This window comes from Augochlora pura, chromosome 2 (assembly GCF_028453695.1).
Source record: "Augochlora pura isolate Apur16 chromosome 2, APUR_v2.2.1, whole genome shotgun sequence".
Classification (NCBI taxonomy): Eukaryota; Metazoa; Arthropoda; class Insecta; order Hymenoptera; family Halictidae; genus Augochlora; species Augochlora pura.
Genome location: NC_135773.1, coordinates 20,548,108 through 20,572,420, shown reverse-complemented (window position 1 = coordinate 20,572,420; position 24,313 = coordinate 20,548,108). Strand labels below are relative to the sequence as shown.

Below are 24,313 nucleotides of genomic sequence, written 5' to 3'. Positions count from 1 at the left end.
CCAGTCGAAGCGCTGAAATTGCGATTACTCCTCTTCAATATAAATTCGTAACATTCGCGGTCCAATTAGTGAACCCAATCAATATACCCAATTGGTATAACCAATCGGTGAATGCAATAAAGTCATTCAGAGGGACGAATTGTGCGATTAACAAAAATGTTCTTTGTTTTCTCGACATCGTTTCCAGAGCCATGAAGTTAGCAATATTATTGGCAGTGGTGTGCTGCCTGGCGATCGGATCACTCGCGACACCAGTGCCGAAGATCTCCGAGGAGAAATCATCGAACTTGAACGTGGTCGCGACAGGAAGACAGGCGGCAGTCCAGCCGCCCGTGGTCAGCGAAGACGATGATGACGACGACGACGACGACGACGACGTTGATTTCGATATCACCGGCGACGACGACGACGACGACGACGATGACGATGATGACGACGATGACGATGACGATGATGATTCCGATTATTTGGAACGGTTCATCGATGACTTACTAGGTAATGTACTGTTTGTCTACTATCTTTCAATTACTTTGTTCTCTGTTCTTTATTTATAGTTCGTGCAAATTTTTAGAATGCAAGAGGTCGTGCAAATTAACTTGCAAACTAATTAATCGATTAAAATAGCTGATTACACATTTTTTTATTTCTAAACTCATTTTAATCTAAACTCAAAGTGATATTTTTATTTTATAGTCTTTGATATTTTCTATGAAAGCATATGAAATTTAATTATGGTTCTATAAATCTGGCGATTCTTGGAACTGATATACTGTTAACAGTTTTTATAAATATAAACAAAGATAACGTAAAAATGATTGTAGTTCGCGAAAAATTTTTTAGGGGTGTCTCGAAGTCATCACTCGAGTGTAATTATAGAAAACAATTATCTATTGAAAAAGAGGACAATAATCTTGCTTCTGAATCCTCATGTGGAGCTAGCAACGAAAAAATGGCTGAATGAATGACTGAAATTTAGTTTCAATTTGTATAACCAAAACAATATGCTATATGTTACAAATTCCCATTTTCATAAATTGTTTTATAAAAATTTTTAAATGAAAATATTTCTAGTTCTGCTGCATATATTTTTTGCATTTTAAAAGCCTGCACATGTCATAAATAAATAAAGTATCGCGGTGCACAGTTATTATTTTTATCGAATCGGGTGTTTCCATTTTTCGCGAGGGTTCAATAAAATGTCCATTAAAAAAGTACTCTTTGTTAGCAATGCGTTTGACATTTCAATAAATTGTCAACGCTTGCCCTTTTTTACGTTCAAAAGTATTATACTGTTGCCGAGAAAGCTAAAATTCTATTCGAACAAAATAAGTAGGGAACGCGGAACAAATAGCTTTTACCCAAGTCCTAGATTCGGAGAAAACTCAATCGATTTGTCGCGTTCACCTACATTTGGCTAGCCGTCAACAACAAATCCGAAAGGAAACTGCCAAATCGACTCTATTCAAGCCGCATCAAGTAACTTGGCGTTTAAAATATTTGTCATCTTTTTTGTTACATCGCTTGATGGCCTCTTAACGTGTTTTATGTTTAAAACAATTTTTGCTATCGTTAAGCTTAATCAAATTTTAATTGCCCTGTATCTTACACGTTACGTAGTTTGTCGAAATATATATTACACAATTTATCGTTACACATGCATGCATATTATAATGCATGCGGTTAATTCGATAATGAATCGCATGGTATCGCACAGTAGATGGTTTCCGGCATACTCGTGCACGAGACTTTTCCAATTAACATTATACGTACCACCGTCATCGATTGAACAGCCAGTTTCACATTTTTCATTTTATATTTATACATTTTATTTTATATTCATACATTTCATTTTGTATTTATATATTTCATTTTATATTTATACATTTCATTTTGTATTTATATATTTCATTTTGTATTTATATATTTCATTTTGCATTTATATATTTCATTTTATATTTATACATTTCATTTTATATTTATACATTTCATATCATATTTATACATTTCATTTTATATTAAAAGAATTACGGAGAATTCGAATAAATTCGATTCTATAATTTGTCGACCTCGCCGCGTTTAGCGTTAACGGGGAAACCCCGTAAAACTGTGATCGCGGAGAGCCAGTAGTCGGCGGGACAGCTTTTGCTTTCGTCGTTACAGCCGACGACGCGGCTAATGTTTCATCGTATCGAACAATGGCTGAAATCGCAAACCGGAGCGTCGCCGTTACGCAAACATTCGAGGCTCGGGTTAGCGTTTCAAACAAGCCCAAAACGGAAAGCTCGTGAGAGGCGCGCGTTTCACGTGCCGCGCGCCGGTGCCGGTAACGGTACAAGCTGCTTCAAACTCGCCCGAATTAGCATAAATCGACGGCGATCCCAGCTTCGAAAGAATTTCTACGCGCTACTTTTTTCACATTGACCCAGATGACTGAGGACTCACCTGTATGTTATACATATGCTTGTGTAAACTACGAGCGGTCCTTCATTAGCGCGAGCGCGCGCGCGCGCACGTCGGAATTCTTCCATAGGATCGCGCGCGAATATTTCACGATATCACTTCCGGGGGATCAAAATTATTTGAAATATTTTTACGAGAAAGAAACGACGAAATAAAACATGTTTTAATAAAATAAAATATATTTTAATAAAATAAAACATGTTTTAATAAAATAAAACATATTTTAATAAAATAAAACATGTGTTAATAAAATCACAAAAGAATCGATAACAAAACCGTGATCAACCTGTAGTTATCGATTGCGAAATATAAGAGATATTATCCGAAAGCGCACGATTTTAAGATTTCAATTCTTGGTTAACAAGACGTAAATTTATCTGTATATACTATAGATGATAAAATTTTCTAAATTAATCGTCAAATACGGAAGATCGATAAAAATAATAGTTCTTCGTTCGATTGTTTAATTAATTCGTAAGTAGTTTAGTGGCATTCTTGAATTCTTTTAATATTTTTGCTTCCTTGTAAAATCTTTTTCATTTGTTTTACAATTGTCGGTTCCGAATTATTTCAATTCTGCACACACATATGAAAAGTTCGAATCATAATGGGATGATTTTAATATATACTTCTTGATTTTATATGTTAATAGAAACATATAGTTTTTTGAAGTAATGTTTATTGTATTCCTCTATTTTATATAATGGATCTTTTCATGAAACTGAAAATTAGCAGATCCGAATCTCGGATCGTGAACAACGTTTTTATAAATAATTCCGTCGAGGTATTATAATTTCTAAGAGTAATACCATCACATTCGGATCAAACATTTTGCATTCGTATTTATTCAAGTCCTTAGTCACACCGAACACGTTTCCGCAACTACGCTTGCTATGATTGGGTTAGCCAGCGGATTCAGGCCGCGCAGAAACAGACTATTTAGCTAGTTTGGAGAACAAAGCAAGTGGAACAAACGCGACATCACGAAGAGAGAAGATGGCTGTTTCGTCGACTCTGTGGCATTAAACTTTTGCGTTACATACTAAATTCTAATTAACGCGACAACTTGCACTATACTGAACTATTATGTCACGATCGTGTGCATTTTTAGCAATACCGCGATCTAAGTCCGACGAAGATTAGGCTCCGGGTCTTTATGCAAAATAAAAATTGTCGTGTATCGATTTTTATCATGTATGCATAAAATTTTTGTCAGGGCATGTAAAATTCATAATCCATTGAACATCTAATTATCATATTAGACATATCATATCTAATTTTATCACATCATAATCGAGATGCCGCGATTTCGAAAGACAAGATATAAAATTGCGAATATTCTCGAAGTAAAGCTTCGATTGTTCATAATAATTTCTTTCGTTTCTATAAATACCCATTATTACTGGGACGCAGTGAAATTACGTTTATCAGTACAAAATGCAGCTTGATTTTAATATTTCTATCATGTGGCAACGACGATGATTAAACTATAAATTTTATATATATATTGATATCTATTGCAAAAATAACAGATTAATAACATACGATACATTCAAAGGCATTCAACAAATTGATCAATCACATTCAGCTTGTCGACATTATGAAACATATTTATATTTAACTCCTGTTATCTGGTTTCGCAGACAATTTTCGTTTAGCACGTTGAGCGCCGCCCGAGGCAAATATGGGTGACACTAATTTTTGATCAGTCTTGAAAATTGATTTCGATTGTAATATATTTGGACAAATTGAATTCAGCTAGAATGTTTCGGATGCGAAAGAGCTCTGATGTCAGCCCCTGTAATAAATATTAACTTTCCAGTTTCGCTTTAATTAATTAAATTGTTTTCACTATGTGAGGATTTTAGTGACTGATTGTCGGCGCTCAATGTGTTAATGCATGAAAATTCGTAGTTTAATTATCACAAATTGCAAATTAATCGTAATACACTCCTATTAGAATTGTTTCATAGAAGAAAAATATAGTGCAATTACTTTTTACTGTGATAAACATTTCGGGATTCGTCATTCATGATGTGGTCCTTTATACGTAAATCAGTCTCTTATAAGACCTAATGTCTTTCTGATTGACAACGATGGAAACATTCCGTTTACCACACAGTTCGCAATAGACGACGACTACATTTAACCCTAACTCATGCATTGACTCATAAATATTCGCCATAACTAATTGCTTGCGAGAAGGACAGAGTAACTCCCTAAACTCTTTAATAGCAAGTGTACGATGTTGATAGTGGATCGCCACAAAGTATATCGTTGCTAAAGAAACGATGAAGAAATTCTTCCCAGTAACTAAGAACGAATCATGTGAAATTTCAGAGGAGGATGACGACGACGACGACGACGAGGCCACGGTATCCGAGGCTTCTCCCGCTGCACCGCAGCAGCCTCTCGCTCCGCAACTTCCGGCCGCCGTTGAAGCGGACTTGAACGCGGCCGCCGCGGAAGCGGAACAGGCCGCCGCCGCCGCCGCGGAGGCGAACGAGCCGTCGGCGATCGAGTCGGAGCCGACCGCCGCCGACGAGGACGAAGGTAACACGGTGCCGGAGGGCCAGGCGGTTTCCGGCATCCACGAGACGCCTCTCGAGGGTGCCGAGTCCGTCGCGAATCCCGTCCACGTGCCCGCCGTCTCGACCAACGCGGCCGACAGCGAGGACGACGACGACGACGACGACGACGAGGACGACGTCGATCTCGTCTACACCGAGGACGACGACGACGACGACGACGACGATAGCGAGGATGACGACGACGACGAGGATGACGACGATGTCGACAGCATCGCCGACATTGCTGGCGCCAGACACGCACGTGAGTTCAAGGGAAAGAGCAAGAAACACGGCACGGGGCGCAAGCACACGCGCAAGTCGCGGGCGCATGCGAAAACGCGCGCCAAACCGGCCGCCGCCCCAAAAGCCGTTTAACCGGTGTGAATTAGGGACGAGTGGCAAGTCGCGAGCTACGATTTACTGACTCGATGCTCAATTCGTGGTCTTCCTCTGTTTCCGTTTCCTTTCATGGGTCTCGAATGGTGCCGTATACTGACGCGATGCACGCCGAACCGTCCGAAATTCGGGCCGAAAACGACGACGCGTATCTCGCCTAAACCAAGTCCGATATTACCCCGTTGACTCAATCTGCCGACGAACAAAACGATCGTTCCCACTACTCGGTTAGAATTACAGAAAAAGGAAGACTACCGCTTCTTTCAACTTTTTTATCCGAGCTGCTACTATTTATTGGAGATTTTTAATATTATAACATAAACGGGTGCATAGAGTTGCGGTCAAAGTAGTGAGGAAACGGACTAGTTGATGACGGAGACCTCAGGCCATATGCTCTATATTATACTCACGGCTTCAGATAATTTTCTTTTGACAAAAGTATGATCATACACGTCTAAAGTATGTAAACTATGCTAGTGTGATAATTCAGCAATTTTGAGGGTGACATACTAATGTTCCAAGCCGATCCGAACTCGATTCTTTATACACGCACTGTACATATGTCGCGTCTAATAGTATATATGGCCTGAGCTCTAATTCCACTATTACCAGAAGTTCTATTTCCTAGAGTCGGTGGGAATCAAGTCGGACACCTAAGCGAGCATAAAAATGGACGCTTAAGTTTGCACTACCGTATCTCTCAAAACTCTCGTCGCATCCGGAAAGGGTTGATTCCTCGCGTGATTTGGAATAAAATTGCCCTTAACGAAAAGCTTCTTCGCAGCTTCGTTAAGGAGCTATCGAGGAAAAACGCGGATGAATCGGAGAGCTGGTACAACTAGTGCTCGACTCTGCGATCAATGCCGCGTCGAGCTAGCTATTGTGACGCAGCGTGTCTCCGATTGGTCCGTATTTTTCGTTGATAACTCGGTATCGAAGCCACGGAGAACGTTTTTGCCAGGGGAAAAGATGTTTCGAGTCATCTCTTCTCGATGCGTAGAGAGTTTTGGGACACCCTGTATACGCCCTTTCGTTACCACGGAGTCGGGTCTTTTGGTCAGCCAGAGTTCTCGGAAGGTCGGCGATCGTTCGGGGATCGGTTAAATAGGTGAAATCGGTAAAAACGATTTAATGCTTTAGCGACCGGGGATTTGGCGGTAAAAGTTGAGCTGAATGTTACATTTTCGTATCGATTTCGATTTCATTAATTTCATTAATCGTGAAAGATATTTGATATTTAAAAAAATTGTATAATAATATTGAAGTAGAATTTAACACGTTTATCTCAATAATAGCCGATTTATGGGCTACCGGTCCGTAAGGTGTCAGTTGCAGGTCGACAATATTTCACTGAAATCGAGCTTTTACGATTGTAGTTCCTTTAATGTATTTTTTTTAAAATATAAAACAGTGTTTCCGCTCGGAATCGCGATTATCGCAATTCGAATCAATGATCACGAAGTCATTGCTCGAACGACACTGTAATTCACGAAAGTATTTTAAAAAGAGGAAGAGTATATTTAAAAGAGGAAGCGTCGTTTCGGGCTCGGTGAAACGATTAGTTCTATTCGAAAACATGATAACGTTGTTCCTGATTAGACGAAAAACGATTCCTTTTCTTTCGTTACTTTTAAGTCAACCGTACCATTAAAACGCGTTAACATGCTAATTAACAGTTGTCAATTACCGCGCAAACAAATCCGTTAACGAGTTGGCAAACGTCTAATCACCGGTAGACCGAGGAAAACCCGAGAAATCGTATGGAATTAGTAGTTTGCATATAACAATGAAACCGCCGAGTTATTACACGGTTGCTAACTACGATCGAATTAGCAGATGCCAAAGGCTCGGTCGCAACTAGACCATGAAAAAAGACCTGAAACCGATCCTACGGAACGCCGTAGAAGCTAATTGAACAAACAGGAGTAATCTTCCGCGGAATTAGAAACTCGATCAGCGGATCCGGTTTATTTCCGTTTGCCACGCGCGAGGATTTCGCGCGGAGGACGAAAATTCTGTTCGATCGATCGCTCTGGCCGGCCATTTGGTGCTTGCACGCTCGTTCGAGATACGGCGCGACCGCTTCCGTTAGTCACGGCGCTGTTCGACCAATTTTTGCCGTCCCATTCCAGAACCACAGTTACGCGAAAAGAAAGAAAAATGATCCTAAATAGTTGAAACGAATTATTCAGAACGCGAACATCGGAGGAGATCTTGATCGTTTAAGATTAGGTGGTCTACCGACAGAGATTTCCTGCTTCTCTGATAAGGCAGCCGTGCTTTCAGCTTGAAGATGCCTGGCAGTAGTCGGAGACGGACCAACTTTTTATTTAAATAATAATTCGCTGACATTCCATATACCAAATAATTCACTCTATATATATATATATCTGAGATCGTTCGTTCTATTATTTATAAGCGATTGTCTATCCGGAAGACTGAGTTCCTTGGAAAGTCGATACAAGATTCAATGATACGTCGGTGCAACTGATAAATGAATTCTCAGACACGTGGTACTTGAAAAGCTGCTCGGTATTTACAGTATCGATTTGTTAACGTTTCGAATTCTAAACGTGACACGATCGTAGGCTTCCCGCTTCTTGCGTAATACCGGAAACGTTGACTGTTCCGAGTGCACAAATGTTAATGCACAAATGTAATGCACAATTCCACGAAGGAACTCGACGCGAAACATTTCTTTGTTTCGAAGTCTACGAGCACGTGTGTCAGGTGGTAGAACGAAACCGAGGATGCGCGCACGCGGCAGATTATTTAAATAAAAAGTGAACGGTGTAAATCTAAACCGGGTCCTGTCTCTGGTAGTGGTAGAAGTGATGGTAGTAGTAGCGGTAGCAGTAGAATTAGTATTTATTCTATTTATTAACGTCGATACCTCTACTTGAAGTCATTCGCGCGTCGAACAGCATGGTGGAATTGATTACGGCTCGGCCTCCTTGCGGCTTCCATTTCGCGTTCCAGGTCCGGACGGGGCTTGCACGACTTCCAATTACGTCTCCCCGACGGAAACCGTCGCGCCGCGACGTCGTACGTGGAGATTGTACATAGCCGAAGTACTTGGAACTCGTGTAAGCGCTGTCGAATCAACGGGCGGTCGCAGAATTGCGACGGGAACGGACACGTTCCAAGTACCTTTTCAACCCGCCGTGTTCCTTCGAATTTCTGTCAACGATGCTGTTGGCCGATCGTGGAATCGTTTATGCGAACGACGTTGCACTTGTTCCTCTCCTGATGGCTCCAGGAAAACTGAAGCCAACCCCTTGCCGCGTAGTAAAATTCGTGTCAAAGATTTCGAACAAAGTCTCTCGAGTGTGAATGTCACCTCTTTTCGTTAGATCGACACAAAAATCTATTCTTTTGTTATCAATGTTTGAGCATAGAAGATACTATAGAGACACAGAGTGAACGCTAATGTTATCCATTTCTTAAGAATTTACTAAAGACAAATATATATTATAATTAGAGTTACGGCAAGGGGTTGAACAGTGAAATTACAGATTTATCAAAACTGCTTTTTATCTATCATTTATTTCTAGACTTTATTCGATTCTAATGTTAACGTCTTTTATTTATTTTCTTCAGTCAAAAATGATTTTACATTTTTTTGAAATTACGCCATGCGTTCGAGTAAAATGACACATTAGCGTATCGAAGTTCGAAGTGAAAAGGACATCCATATCGGCCAACCACAGATTTTCCATCAAATTTGCTATGCACAATGTTCACAATAAAAAAAAAAAAAGAGTTACGAGGTTCTAGGCGAGCAAAAGGTACTTCGACGATGCGAAATATTATGAATGGCTTGGTGACCTCACGTCACGTGTTTTTCTTTTCCTTCTCGATCCTTTCTATCGACTAATCATCGAATGAACGAGGAGTACAAAGAGGTTCCGTGTGTTTGTACGTAAGAATGAGAGAAAGAGAGCCATATATTCAAAAATAAAATGTTATTGATCTACGAGGCAAACGACGCCGTTTACGGCCGCCATAATGGCGCTTCGATCTGCTAGAAATTGTACTCGATTTTTGACTCGCACGGTGTTTCCCCTCGAAACGTAATTGTTATTTACGTTCCATTGGAATACTTGCTAATTTCTTTTTCCGCTACATGTACACAGGCTGGAACGTAACGTTTTAATCAAAGTTGTAGTCCTCGTTGCCGTGCGGTCAACGATGGCGTCGTTTGCCTCACGGAATTTTAATGTTTCTGTCTGGAAAGAAGCTTGTATAGAGACATTGTCCATTCTGGATTGCAAAATACAGATAACTTATTGTTTTTACAAAAGAAAAAAAATAATTGTGTCTTGCCTTTTATTTCTCTCACCATTGTCCGTGTCGCACCGATTTTATTTTCCGTTGCGTGTTCGTTCAGTTACTCGCCGCGTCGAGTGATCCGGAGCATAAGTTCTCTTTCCCTTTCCACGGAAATCGGAACAACCAACCAAACAAACAAACAAACGTGTTTCGATCATTTGTCCTGTATCGAGTACCGTTCATCTCGCGAAATTCTCGATCGACGAGTCTTTCATCGAAACTATCGTCGTTTAAACGCGTGATGTGTTGTGTCACTTAGCTGTTCAGAACCCTTTGCAGCAAAATTTATGCATTCATTTGTTTCATTGTTCTTTGTATTCGAGTAACCGATTTTTACCAGCAAGCAAACAGATTTGTTAGCATTTTCCAGAGAATTCCTGGAGTAATATAAAATCATTATTTTCTTTGCTGAAAATGTGTGTTTCGATTTTGTTAACGAGTTGTTAACGAAAAACAACGGACCAAGCGAAGGGCGAGAATAACAAACGTCCCACTCACGCAGTTAATAAATTGAGATCGCTGTTGCGTCATAACTCGTGTATACTCGTAAATATTCGATAACAACTCGTTAACGAAACGATGGAGAATATATTTGCAAGTGAAAAAGTTACTTTAAATTATCTCGAGAATTGTCCCAACTCGAGAGTTCTGGTACAGTTTGTGAAAAGATTCGTCGAATCAAAGAATCGCGCAAAAAGAATTTTCCAAATAAAATTGCTGCAAAGGGATATCGTTACCAAAATTTTCGTCTCTATTGTTTCGGTTATCTCGCATGCCTTGTCACTCGTTCGTAGAGAAAGTAGTGGAGAGCCCTAGCTTGCTATTTCTTTGCTCTTCCTTTGGTAAGTAGCTGCACGGCGTTTGGTGATCGGTTTTACGACAACTGACGACGACTGGACGGTAGCACGAAACTTTACCCACCCACGGCAATTCATAAATTTGTTCGTCTAGATTTACAAAAAAGAAGCTCTGAGATTTTAATAATACAAGTAGACAAATATAGATGAAGCTTCGATGAAGCTTTGTCAGCTGAAAAATGACATAATTATTTGAAAGAAAGTTATATAATTTTATTTTCGCTTCATTTTAAAACGGAACAGCTTTTTCCACATTGTATTAAACAACTTAAATTGTTGTTGAGATGTTAGAAGGACTGATTAATTAAACAATGTCGAAATCTCTTTTTGCTGAAATTAAAATTGATTGGTATAACAAAAAGAAAAAATATAAAATATGTTATAGCTTTCAAGAGAGTCGAGGATACTGTATATGTATATGTTGTACATATAATTACGAACAAATTTATGAATAAATGCACACACACACACTTAACATTCCACAGCTTGTAGAGGTAGAAGCACTGTAGAAGTTGGGACAAAAGTAATTAGTGGTTGAAGGTCACTAAATCTTCGCGATTTCTCGAGAGAAATCACGAAACTCGTTTGAATTTTCTAAACGAGGAAGCAAAATGCCATAATAATTGAGTAGAGAGCATACTCGTAAGTAATATTTCAAATAGCTAATACCGGCGATTGGTTCAATTAGAGAAAGTTATAAGTACCTGTCGATTTTTTTCAAATTTCATTGAACGAATAATAATTTATACGATTATTATGTATTCACTTTTATTTGATTTTTAACTTCAACAATTATTTATATACGAGGTAAATAAAAGTCATGGTCAAAATTAGGATAGATCACTGTTGTCACTGAAGTAATTAAGTAACAAAGAAGATTACAGATACAGAAAACTGAGAACATTATGAAAATTTGTATGTTTGAAAAGTAAATATCAGTGGAAATTAGCATTATGTGCTTGATAAAAATAATAAGAGAAAATATCATATACTATTATCATTAGTATACTATACTATTATTAGTATGTTATAATTTTTATGATAATATGCTCTCGTATATAATACTACAAATTTTGTCCATATTGTGTTTAGTTTCTGAACGGCATTTGTTTGCAAAGATTTATGTTGACTCGTATATCGAGATTGCAACTATTTTTCATTTACGTCAGTCTATAAACATTAACATTTTTTTTCTATATATCTTACCAATTTCGTAGGATTGATAATGCCAGCGTTGGCCAATATTTTCAGCAGCTTTTTTGTTGTTCAGGACAAAGAGAACATGTCCATTGTTTCACGTGTTCAGGAATCTGCAACAGAGAAAAACGCTGTTAGAACGAAAATCGAAAGATTTCGTTGCACTATAAATATTTATTTTGCTATATATATCGAGTGCATGCTACTAAACAAAACAAGTAATTTTACAAACGACGATGCACAGATAATTGCATAAGTAGGATAAGAGATTGCGTTCGTTTGAGACTTCCTTTCCGAAAAAAGAAAACGAGATTAAGTGTAAGTAGAAACGGTAAGTTACAAACAGACCAGTTAGTCAAACCTCACTTAGTGACACGCGCAGCGAACGCATTTTCGTGCTTAATTTCATCGTAAACGAAGCCTTGGACGGAGTGGAAGTAGAAATAGAAATGTAGGATAACCGCTAATTAAATTTTATGACAGTTGTTTTCATTCCAAGGAGTAACAAAACAAAATTAATTGACAGCTGTGCGAAGATTCTCTACAAACCTGCAAGTATACACACGTATACATATATACATATCCTTTCTCCAATAAAAATGGCCAGCCTTTTGTTCAATTTTTCTATTTTATATATTTATTTATAAAATAACAGAGTACTCATTAATCTTCACTAATCATTTACAAATGTTATTCGATTCTTAAATTTCGCATGAATTTGCATAAAACATGTTTCGCGAAAGAATTAATTTGGCGTGTTGAGAGATGAATATTGTCTACGAAAGGATTAATTCTTAATGAAAAAATAGTAAATATTAAAAATAGTAAAAATAGTAAATTCTGTTGTATGTTAATTGTAAAAAGACAGGAGTTGAATATTTTCTGTTTCGATAGTTTTAACACATTGTCAATAATGAGGTAATATTTTAAAATCGTTCATCGCGATTCTACATTTCATCTAACTACTTCTGTTATAAATAAATATAACATAAAATTCGTCGCCCAGTTAATACGATAGAAGATCAAAACGTCGAATGCGTCTCGTAATATCACGGCAATGATCGATCGCAAGCCGATCAAACGATTCTAGAATCTCGTCTATTAGTCCCTATATGTAATCATGGCAATGGCATCCGACTCTAAGCCACTTGATCTACACATGCCAAAATGGCCTAAATTACGCGAATGTGCGTCAGTGCAGGTCCAGATTGCGAAGACGATCTGTAATGAACAGAGTCTACTGGCAATATGAACTACGTTATGACCGATAAACTTGGAGAGATTCATGTTTCCTCCGGTAAATTAACAATTTCCATTGCGTGCTACGGGCCATCTGCAATTTTATCAAATGCATGCTACAATGTGATGTAGTTACGTAAGCGTGTACAATTGAAGAAATCCTCTGTCGCCAATCAACGATTTATCATCGTTTATTTTAATTAAACGTTTCGAATTACAGATAACTTTCTGTTTTGCAAATAAGGAAATATGATTTCCGAGCGTTTATTCTCCGTTTTCACAAATTCCATTCGGGTGACCAATCGCTACGACTTTGACTATACATTTTTATAACTTCATCTCGACCGAATAAAACATACGACATTTTTTATTCTTCTATTTCGTCTACTTTTCGTTGAAAATATTGTAATATTTTATGTTACGTCAATATAATATGTCTTTTACGATAAATACAAAGTTAACCCTTCGCACTCGAAGCGATTTTAAGACTAGATTCAAAAAATAGCTATTTTGACCAGCTGTGTTACCATTTTATATCAGTCTCTTAAATAGAAGGGTCTTTAATACTGTCAAAATTATTTTGCAAACGATGTAAAAATCTCCATTGGCGCCTCAGAGGCGCCACTCGAGTGTATAGAGTTAATTATGTCCGCAAAGAAAGCAACTTCGCCGCCAGTTCGAAATACATGTACATTTATTGTCGGCCAATGTCGACTCGGTCGAATACGAATAGCGTGCGAAGTGGACGAATTCCTTCTCGATCGAATCTCTATAACAATGTCGTTAAAGTGGTAATCGAAGAGCGTGCCTCGTTGAATAAAACAGGCTGAACGGAGGGGGGTGGGGACGAACAAGAAAACGTGTCGAAACTTTTAATTAAACGACTAGAGCGCAGCATTGGCCAATTAACTTTCTACATGACTGCGAGGCGAGGGCTCGATAAAGGTGTGACCGAGTTGAAATCTTTTTCTCGGCTTTCACCGAGCAGCCGGTCCAAAACAGAATGAGGCCGCTGACCTGGAGCGTGCTCTCGCGAGCGTGTCGCCATGACGCCATCACGGTTCCCGCGCGTCCGCGACCCTGACCCACACCCAAAGTCATGGCTAGGATCGTCCTCGATCACGAGTTCACGTGGTTCCGTTTCTTCCGTGTCTCCTCCGCGCGTCTTCCGCCATGGAATTGGACACGAGAACGGTCCCCCGTAAACCGCGGGTCGCATTCCTCGGCTCGTCACGAATTTCATGCGTTATCGACCGGCGATCGTTTATCGTTTTAATAGGGTGTCCCCTAAGTTCCTTCCTTATTTTTTGATGCGAAATCGATAGACGATATTTGTTGTCTAAGGTTGAATTATTGGGTTATACATGAACTGTTCTGCACTGTTAGGCTTTTATTATGGTGTACATTAAGTTCCTTCCTTACTTCGGATGAGAAATCAATAGACAATATTTGTTGTTTAACCCTTTGCAATCCAGTGGCGACTCTGAGGCGCCACAAAAAATTGTTATACTACTTCTGAAAATAACTGTAATAGCATCAGACTCGTTTATGTTTACAGATCGTTAAAACAAGTGTTGTACTTGCTAATGAGCTCAATTTCATATGCATAAATCGCAATAAGTCATATCAAATAGAAATAGAGGAGATCAGAAAATATATTTAAAATGTAATGAAAATAGTTTCGAGTATAAGGGGTTAAGATTGATTTATTTTATTGTATGTAAACGTTCTTCCATCTCTCAAGAAGCCTCCTTACTCGCGCACACTATATCGTGGAAAGAACTTATGGGACATCCTAATATAATATCCAAAAGTTTATAAATCACAGTATAACGCTACGACTGACAACCTCGAAAAGTGCATACATCGAATAAAAATTGGAAAATATATCAAAGAAGACACATTTATGGCCAGGAAAGAGACGAAATTCCTATAAAAATGTTAACATTGAACCTAAATAATTGGATATGTTGAGCCGTCAATAGGCTCGCGTTCAATTAACATCGTCACGAGCAAGCTGAAGCAACAAAGAAATTTTAATAGCATAATATAACTATAACATAAATATTCTTTATTGACAATACTATTGATTGAAACGAAAAAAGTTTCTTCCGTCAACTGAGTGTTTACTTATTGTAAAAAGGAAAGAAAATGTTATTAAATCTTGTTAGTTTACGCGTAAGATCCACAAGGTCGAATTATTACGATAGCTTGTCAATTTCGATATGTTTAACCGACGATCGTACAGAAAATATTGAAAAGTAAAATTAGGCGTGCACGCTCCGGTTTTGCGTCCGATATTTGGAACTGTTCGAACATCTGTTTCTCTGCGCGCCAGGTTTGTCGGCCAGCGTACATAAATGATGAAGAGCATCGTTAAGCTCGCGCGTAGCGTTAAGCTATGCGATGAATCGACAGAAAAAACTTCCGTGTGCCGACCTCGATGAATTAAGTTCGTAAGAAAGAGCGACAATGATAACGGTATGTCGGAATCCTTCGGCGAGGCCAAACTGGTCTTCGATCTGGGCCACGACCTGCTTCCTACTCACCTACAGACCTAACTACTTCTCCGTGTAGACCGCGAAGACGCGAAGGGGGCAACCTTTCCTCGTGCCCACCTAAAAACTCTCCCCGGTCGTTGATCTTATTTAAGCCACTTTCTTCGTGATGATCGAGATCGGCGCGTACCGTATTGACCGACAGGAAACGAATTACGCCGAAACGGAATACAGTCGACCGCCCAAGTATTCGTTTTTAACTGCCACGCTCGGTGTCTAAATAAAAAAGTACGAAAACGTTTGCGAAGTTGAGAATTGAAAACAAAAATGCAGAAATCAAGATTTGTAAAACGAGACGACGTTCTATAATCATTCTGAATTCATAATTATTAGACTGGGGATTTTATGCGTTACTGGTAAAAATTGACAGTGTGGTTACAATTTAATTTTTTCTCGATATAAACGAGTACCGATTAAATTGTGTCTAAACACAAAATTAGGTGGATTATTATTAGTTCAATGAAATTGAATTCGTGTCGTCGCCGTATTTTTGTAAATTATACATTTTTATTTACGTCGATTTAGAGAGTTTCCAGTTACAAAGTTCCGAGATTAATTTCTGCTTATTATCATAATAAGCTGAAGAAAGAAATTTATTTATAGAAAGGATTTATTTAAGAAAGAAAGGAATGGCGAAAGGTTTAATTAACTACTCTTCTTCTTGTTATAAGACAATACAGTTTAGTTATTTTTAGGTCTCGGTAAGTTTAGTGTCAATATTCCAAATTGGTAATACAATTATCTACGTTTGTATTATTTATTGATATAATGGCTTGTCAATTTGGATATAATCACCAATAATCATTAAAATTTCCTAGTCTTCTCAGAATATTTGCAGAAGAATATTCAGTAACTGTTTTACGTGTTTGATTATTAATTTTTAGTATACTTCAGTTTATTTAAATTTTATAGTAATCAATATGATTGCTTGCATGGCTCGACTCCATCCTTTTTTTCAAGGGGACACGCTTCCGAGCTCCATTTATATTGCATTTAGAAAGCTGTCGAACTTTCTGACCCATTTCCCCCGACAGTGCCGTAACAATATCAACGAAATTTAACATCAAACGCATCGCCGACGGCCATTTCACATTTCTGAATAGTCAAATAATAAAGCGGCTCCCTTTTCATAATAAAAATTATGAAACATTGAAATAAATACGATGTTAGAATTTTTAACATTGCAGCGTATACTTCTCGTGGCATTAGGAGGACTGGTTTGCTAGACAATGTTTAAATAAATCTATGGAAAATATGAAAATCTCCAGATTCTTTACAGTTAGTTTTTATAGTTAGAGATGTAAAAAAAGGTTGAAAGAATATCATGCTTTTATATTTTTCTATTATTTTTTATACTTTTATTATACCTCAATATTTATATATTCCTCGATTAAAAATCAGATTTGCTTTGTCAATAGCGAACGATTTAAAAATGTAAATAGTGGGATGGTTAAACAAAAACGTATTCCACACGCACCCTAGCAGCACACGATTGCTATCAAATCGCTTCTGCATAATTTCGATGAATGCCACTCGTTGTACTTGCAGTAGCACATGGTTCACATTCTATAATAATATAGATATTCTCTGCAAAGTTTTTGGTAAATCTAAGTATAATATCAATATTTTAGGTGCTATGCAGTCGGGGACAAGCAGCGACGTATCGGCGATCTACGTGGCGAAGTACAATCGTTTCGTGGACACGATTCTTGGGCGAATCAATAAAATTTTGCGCAGCAATTACGATCCGGTGACGGTGAAGCTCACGAACGCGAACGCCAAGTCGAAACTGAACAAACAAAAGTCGAAAAGCAAACTGAAAAAGAAGACCGGCAAGACGGAATCGAAGATAACTACCGCCTCCGTTGTGACCCCAGCTAATGATAAAATCAATGAAACTCCGCTTGACAATGCACAGGTATTACAATCAAACTGTCTATCTCTACCTAACAACAATTTAACAAACTATCTCTACATAACAAATGCTATTAAATTTAGACTTTGGTGTGAAACTACTATTACAGGTGACTAACGAAAATATTAAATATTACATATTAAATATTAACGAATATATTAAATCATTTTTTAAAATAGTACCAGACAAAAGTTTACTAGACAATAATGTATGAAAACTTTATTTCATGAATTGCATTTAATAAAATAATTGTTGTGTTATACAATATATGATTATTACGTATGAAGAAGTATTCGAATTAATTAAGCTATATTGGATTCTTATAGAATTCGTTTATATTTATATTAATTCTGTATTTATCAACTAATGTCATTGCTAGAAAACAGTGGCATCTGCAGGAAATACAACCGCATCTGGGACGAACGCGGAGAAAGACGTATCGACAGTTAGCACGCAAGAGGTTGCGAGCAGATCGACCGTAGAAACTGCCACGAAATATCCAAGCAGAAAAACCCCTTCGTCCAACACGAAGAAAACTAATAAAAATCGTACCACGACGAAAAATAAGACGAAAAATCAATCCACAACGAATAAAAATAAGGTAATTGTTTCCTTTCGTTTTAAAATTTAACAGTCTAACTCGTGAAGTAAATTTAAAATTTTAGTAGTAATAAAATATGGTTATTCTCGTAATTCTTGATTATTATCGTCTCGATCGCTTGCAAATGTTTCAAGTAACTTATTATATTTAAATGGAATTCAATAAAATTGCTAACAATTCGTTATACATTAAAAAAGCTATTTTTACAGTGAAAAAACTCATTTTTACTTCGCGGTGTACACGTAGATAATCTAAATCGAATTTTCTTAAACACGAGAGATACGTACGAACAAATTCTCGAGTCAGTAGAATAATTTTGGATAATAGCATCTGCTGCGTTGCTTTTCAGGCGAAGAAGAGCAAGCCGAAAGCTCGAGCTACGCTTTACGGGCTCGCGAGCCTTCAGAGGTCGGGCGACGTTTCAGTGAACATGATGAGCGACCACATCATGGTTAAAACGAAATTCACCCTCGGACCGCTGATCCTAAAAGTCGAGAAGGAATTCGGCCGAGCAGCGAAGAAAGAATTGAGAAGCGCGACTGCAACCACCGCCGAAATGTTCGGAAAGTTGAGCCTTCGAGTCGTTCACGGCGGTGCCGCAACCTTGAACACTATTCGAGTTCTACAGCCAAAACAGGTAATTGCAAGACACCATTCATCTTTGATCTTTCCAATTTTATCTGCAAATACTCATTTCTTACCTTTTCTTATTGGCACGTGTTTATTGCGAATATTTTAAAGAATTTGCATACGCCTTTATGAAACATAAGGTTTAACAGTGGATCCAGTGTCACAAATGTTATTATTTTGTATATACACAGTAGTTTAGATATCAAAAAGTCTCGGCATTAATTTAAAAAATTTAGAAACAATAGTAGTTACGAGTACTCGCAATATACACATAATACTGCAATATATTATATGTATAATAGTGGATTGAACTACACCTGGTGTATTCTGATTCAGGTTCGAGTGGAGAGCGCCGACGACCACGACAGAACGCGCGAGTTCGTATGGAAGAGATCCTCCCATATCGCTCACTTAGTATCAGAGAAACTCTCGTCGGCGACGAAATCAATGCTTCGACCACCGCCGGTCGCAGTTGTCGCCGCTTAAGCATCTTATCATCGCTGCGGTTGGTCCTCAGTGAAACCATCGAATAGTACCATAGAAATCAACTAATCTGACCGGATTCTGCATAGTTCTCTTTTATGGTACTTGCACGCCGGGAGTAATCTCGTCTCGATAGGTTCGGACGCGTAAAATTCATCGAAATATTCACACTTCGTTCACGAGAAGTTTCGTATGGTAGTTGGGATATTTATAGATTCGCTAATTATTGATTCGATACACTAGTGAATTGACCTATCGCGTCTGAAACTTCGATCGACTATTAAAATACTCCAGCGTAAACGTAACAAATTTTCATTTTCTTTTAATTGTTCTTGAAAAGCACAATGTTATTTATTGTAATTATTCATTCAGGATATTTCTAGCATCTGTGCACGACACTTTGTCCGGCATATCTTGCTGTAGAAACTGAATGGAGAGATTTGCCATCTTTATTAGGTTGAATTACGTGTAAATTGCAAATGTTTATACAAACACAAATTTCCATTAAGCATTTATAGAAAGACTCTATTTTTAGTTCATTTTATATAGTCAAACACGTAATGAATACACAAAATCAGTAATTCACGATTGTATGGTGAAGAAAAATTGGACGAAACGTTTGTGATACTTACGTCAAAATCAACTAATTCTAAGCCAAAAGTAAAACAGTAATTTTATTGTCTATGTCAATTGATTTTCGATTGAATGCGTATTTGATGTTATATAATGTATAAAAATTGTAGTCTATTTAGGAGGAGTAAAATGTTGGAGCTACGATAAAAGCTATATTAAAATCGATCAGAGCTATGATAAGAGCTGCGAAAAAATTCTCTCTTTGGTTTGTTTAGAATGGAGCTGGGCGATTAGCCTAATTTCAGACATTTACGTTTTCAATGATAAGTGATTCCGGAGAAAAACTACTGTTATCTGCAAGTTCAGCAATATCATGTATCGAGAAAAATGCTCTGCACGTTGCTGCAACGTAAACACTTCTATATTTATACAACAAGACCTATTTCTATGTTTCAATCTAATCGACGTTCTTATTCTTTATCGTAACTCCAATATAAACGGAATCTAACTTATATCCCTGTCGAAGCGTTTTTCGATAAAGATAATCAACAGTTAATACTTATTACATCCAACTTACTTTGGTTGAAGACAGGAAATAAATATTAACTGTATATTTTCATTTATTTAATAGTGTCTCTGAAATAGAATATCATAAAAGCCTTTTCCGTGGAAGTAAAGCGACAGTCTAGAACGTAAATCATTTTTAAATACAATGACAAAAATAATTGTTACGATTTTAAGCGATCAGCACAGGGATATAAGTGAGTTACGAATTTCTGCTTTCATTTTTAGACCAACGCTACTTCATTCTCTGATCTAATTATTTATTTATTTATTTATTTATTTATGATAGTTTAACTAAAGTTAAGACCGATTCTCATGCGAAACTATTTCTTATTACATCCCCGCATACCTACAATCGTATCCCAGTTGAGCTTATATTTAAGAAGTCAAAGGAAGAAACGAATCAAACTTTTGTATCATTGTCCCATTATCGCAATGTACGATTACTTTTATATGTATCATTAAATAATATTAAAAATATTAGATTAAATGTATTCTTAGAGACAAGATTTTAAAAGTTTCTGTTATTTATAAAAATACTGCGTGCTGGAGATCGTTTCGGCAGTATGCCGTTCTAGATGGAACGTTTGCACGTTTGTCGGACAGGAAACTCGGAGAAATGGCGGTGACGCGTAACGTTGCGGTTGTTTGCACTACTTGAACAAAGATTGGCGGCGCGGTAATGTGAGTAATGATAGAGGAAAAGGAAAAAAGGCTACCCGAGGCTATCTAGTACAGCTAGATCTATCTAGCCCAAACAGTACTCGAGCCATCAAACCCATTCAAGCCACTGATTACCTGGAATGACTTGTAGCTATACAGCACTCTCTCCATGACAGTTACGGTAGTGGTACTACATTTTTGTGGTATCCTGAAATTAGAGAAGAATAGCGATTAAAAAAGGAGGATCATAGGATCGAGGCGTTTTCGGTAAACATTAAAGGACTGGCGCGATCTCAGCCTTTTATATTAAAAAAAAACAGTGATACTTATCTTATACTTCAGCTAGAGGACTCATCTGAACTTGTCGGAAACTTCCCAGGACCAAAGCTAAGACTAGGTAACGCTCTGACATCGACTAGAATTAATAAATAAAACCCCATCAATAACTCTTCTACATGAACGAAAAAATTGGTAAATTATTCATTCCTCGGTAATCAATGTCTACAGCAGTTTCTTTTGTAAAACTATCCCTCGGTCAAATCATTATATAATTTGTTACTAAAAATATGTGAACAAATATAAACCGGGTAATTTTTAAGTACGAATGTGTCCATAATTTGTTACCTTTTATCATTTGATGTTTAAATAAAAATAACTGACATAATTCGGAATGCAGAGAAATTTTGGACGCCCGAATATTTCGAATTATTTTGGTAAATAACGTTTACTTTTTCCTTTTAAATTTGTAAACGTACTAATAATTGTTAATTTTAGTTCGCTTCAGCTTTCCCTACAATCTAAAACTCGAATATGCATTTTTCTATATTAAGTATTTGAAAACTGTTTCGGTAACAAGCGAAAAATAAATTTCACATGTTATGTTTCATTATTAAGCTTGTGACTCATTGTTAATAATTTCAACTCGCCTTTACTCAAAGACCTATACATTCATACTGTTAGATATTCATAACTTCCTCAGTCACAGTTAAAAATAGTGCGGAAAGTTACCGGAAACATTAACGCACAAAATTTGACTGAAACGTTGTTTGAACACATATTTTAAATTGAACAGCATCCCGCGCTTTGTGTTTGTATGCTGGCGTTTATTTTCTATTTTGGCAAGTAGTGGATCGCTATTTTTATATTTGAATTCTACTGCAAAAGTTAACCTCTTAAACAGTTTTGACTGCATGTCTATGTAAACGTTTTAAAATGTTACAATTAGTTCATTTGTACTGGTCCTTATACTGTTTTAATTATTATGTAGACACTTTGAAGATGCAAGTAAAAGAAATTTGAAAATTTCTTTTAATTTATGTTGAAATATGAAATAAAATATGTTAGGGTTTCTTCAATCTTAATGACATGTACAATTGACTACAAGTAATGACAAGTACAAGCTGACTACACCGCATTAAAATATTCTAACATCTATTTATGAATTTAACAATGTCTTTTTTATTATCTACAGGTGATGTACACATAATTGTTATACATAATCAGTGTACACATAATTGTTTCAATTCTTACAATGTCAATAAATACATTAATGTTTTACAGTTTTAACTACATTTGTTATAATTGCATCAACACAGTCATTTAATATGGCTGCAGAAAGCACAAATGTATGTAAGAATTTGTCTGTTTCTTGCACCAATTTCACAAAAGCATTTAATGCAGTGAGTATGAATATACTTATAAAGATATTTTGAAATAGAACATTTTCAACAATTATGTATAAAAAATATCTACTTAATTTTAGGAATTGTCACTTACCAGTGAAGGAAATATTGTTACTTCCCCAATAAGTGTGCATATGATCTTGTCTTTGCTTTCGGATGGTGCAAAAAATGAAACATTAAATGAATTATCGACTGCTCTTCATCATCATGACAAAGCTTCCATAAAGGAAGGCTACACATCTCTATTAACCAACTTAAATGTGAGACAATTACTATTTAACTTAAAACACAATTTAGGATTTGATAAAATTTGATTTATATGTTTACTAGGAACTGAACAATACTAAATTACATATTGCTAACGCAATATATATTCAAGAAGGATTTGACTTGTTAGAAGAATTTTTGACGACAGGAAAAACTACTTATAAATCTGTTATTTCAAAATTAGACTTTAAACATAAGAAAGAGGCAGCAGAAGAAATTAACACATGGGTTGGTGAAACAACAAATCATAAAATTTCTGACCTTGTGTCTCCAGGTAAATTATCAATATATAACGAATAATGTATTAGATTGTTAATTAATATTTTTCGTAGATGATTTTGATGAACACATGAAGTTGGTATTAGTAAATGCAATCTATTTTAATGGTATGTGGTTACATAAATTTAATGTTAGACAGACAGAAAAAAGGACATTTTACGTGACAAAAAGTAAGCAGAAGATGGTGGCGACAATGTTCAATAAGTCTAATTACAGTCATGGTAAAATACCAGCATTGGATGCAAAATTTATTGAAATTCCCTATATGGTATGTTCAAACACATAATTATTTTGGATTTTTTTGGACATTCAAAAAATATTTTACAGAATCAAGATATCGTAATGACCATAATATTACCTAATGAAGTGGATGGACTCTTAAATTTACAAAACAATTTTTCATGGGAAACTCTTACAAAAGCATCTAGAACAAATGGTGACATTGAGTTGTATCTTCCAAAATTTAAAATAGAATTTATGGTGGATTTAGAAGACATTTTACGCAAAGTACTGATACTAAATTCTTATGCATCAGATTATGATGAATTCTTTACTTTAATGAATTCTAAACATTTTAGCTTGGATTAAACAAAATGTTTCAAGATAATGCAGATTTTGGGTATATTTCAAGCGTACCTTTGAAAGTTGGCAAATGTATACATAAAGCTATGATAGAAGTAAATGAAGAAGGTACAGAAGCTGCAGCTGCAACAGGTATGAATAATATTATTAGGATTAAATAAATTCTATAAGTATTTTAAACGTGAATTATTTTAGCTGTACATATAAGATTAAGAAGGATGATAGATATGCCAGAACAGTTCTTGGTTAATCGACCATTTATGTTCATAATAGAACATAAAGCATATAACATACCACTCTTTATTGGAAGTGTAAAAGATCTTGAATCTGTATCTGAAAAAGATGAACTATAAATTATTGTTTGCAAATAACGCCCATACCTGTAGTATTAATATATGATGTGCATATACACTTTTTATTGTACATTCCAAGTATTGCTTAAAAAAATAAATCTATATTTACTAA

At 36.6% G+C, this 24,313-nt stretch overlaps 2 protein-coding genes across 2 annotated transcripts in view; both read left to right on the top strand.

Annotated features, from left to right (window-relative positions):
- Nucleotides 1-22,643, top strand: part of LOC144473416 (uncharacterized) — a 26,634-nt gene extending 3,991 nt beyond the window's left edge. The window contains exons 2-9 of the mRNA XM_078187270.1: nt 188-495; nt 4,801-5,292; nt 17,241-17,527; nt 17,904-18,125; nt 18,475-18,762; nt 19,092-21,305; nt 21,359-21,435; nt 22,599-22,643. Of these exons, the coding sequence (XP_078043396.1) occupies nt 192-495; nt 4,801-5,292; nt 17,241-17,527; nt 17,904-18,125; nt 18,475-18,762; nt 19,092-19,241 (1,743 nt within the window). The 5' untranslated portion in view covers nt 188-191 and the 3' untranslated portion in view covers nt 19,242-21,305; nt 21,359-21,435; nt 22,599-22,643. The remainder of the gene's footprint in view (nt 1-187; nt 496-4,800; nt 5,293-17,240; nt 17,528-17,903; nt 18,126-18,474; nt 18,763-19,091; nt 21,306-21,358; nt 21,436-22,598) is intronic.
- On the top strand, nt 21,975-24,313 carry LOC144473455 (antichymotrypsin-2). The gene is made up of 8 exons (XM_078187329.1): nt 21,975-22,156; nt 22,510-22,717; nt 22,801-22,980; nt 23,051-23,261; nt 23,320-23,534; nt 23,594-23,773; nt 23,845-23,980; nt 24,044-24,313. The coding sequence occupies exons 2-8, from the start codon at nt 22,643-22,645 to the stop codon at nt 24,199-24,201; spliced, it is 1,155 nt and encodes a 384-aa protein (XP_078043455.1). The 5' UTR covers nt 21,975-22,156; nt 22,510-22,642; the 3' UTR covers nt 24,202-24,313.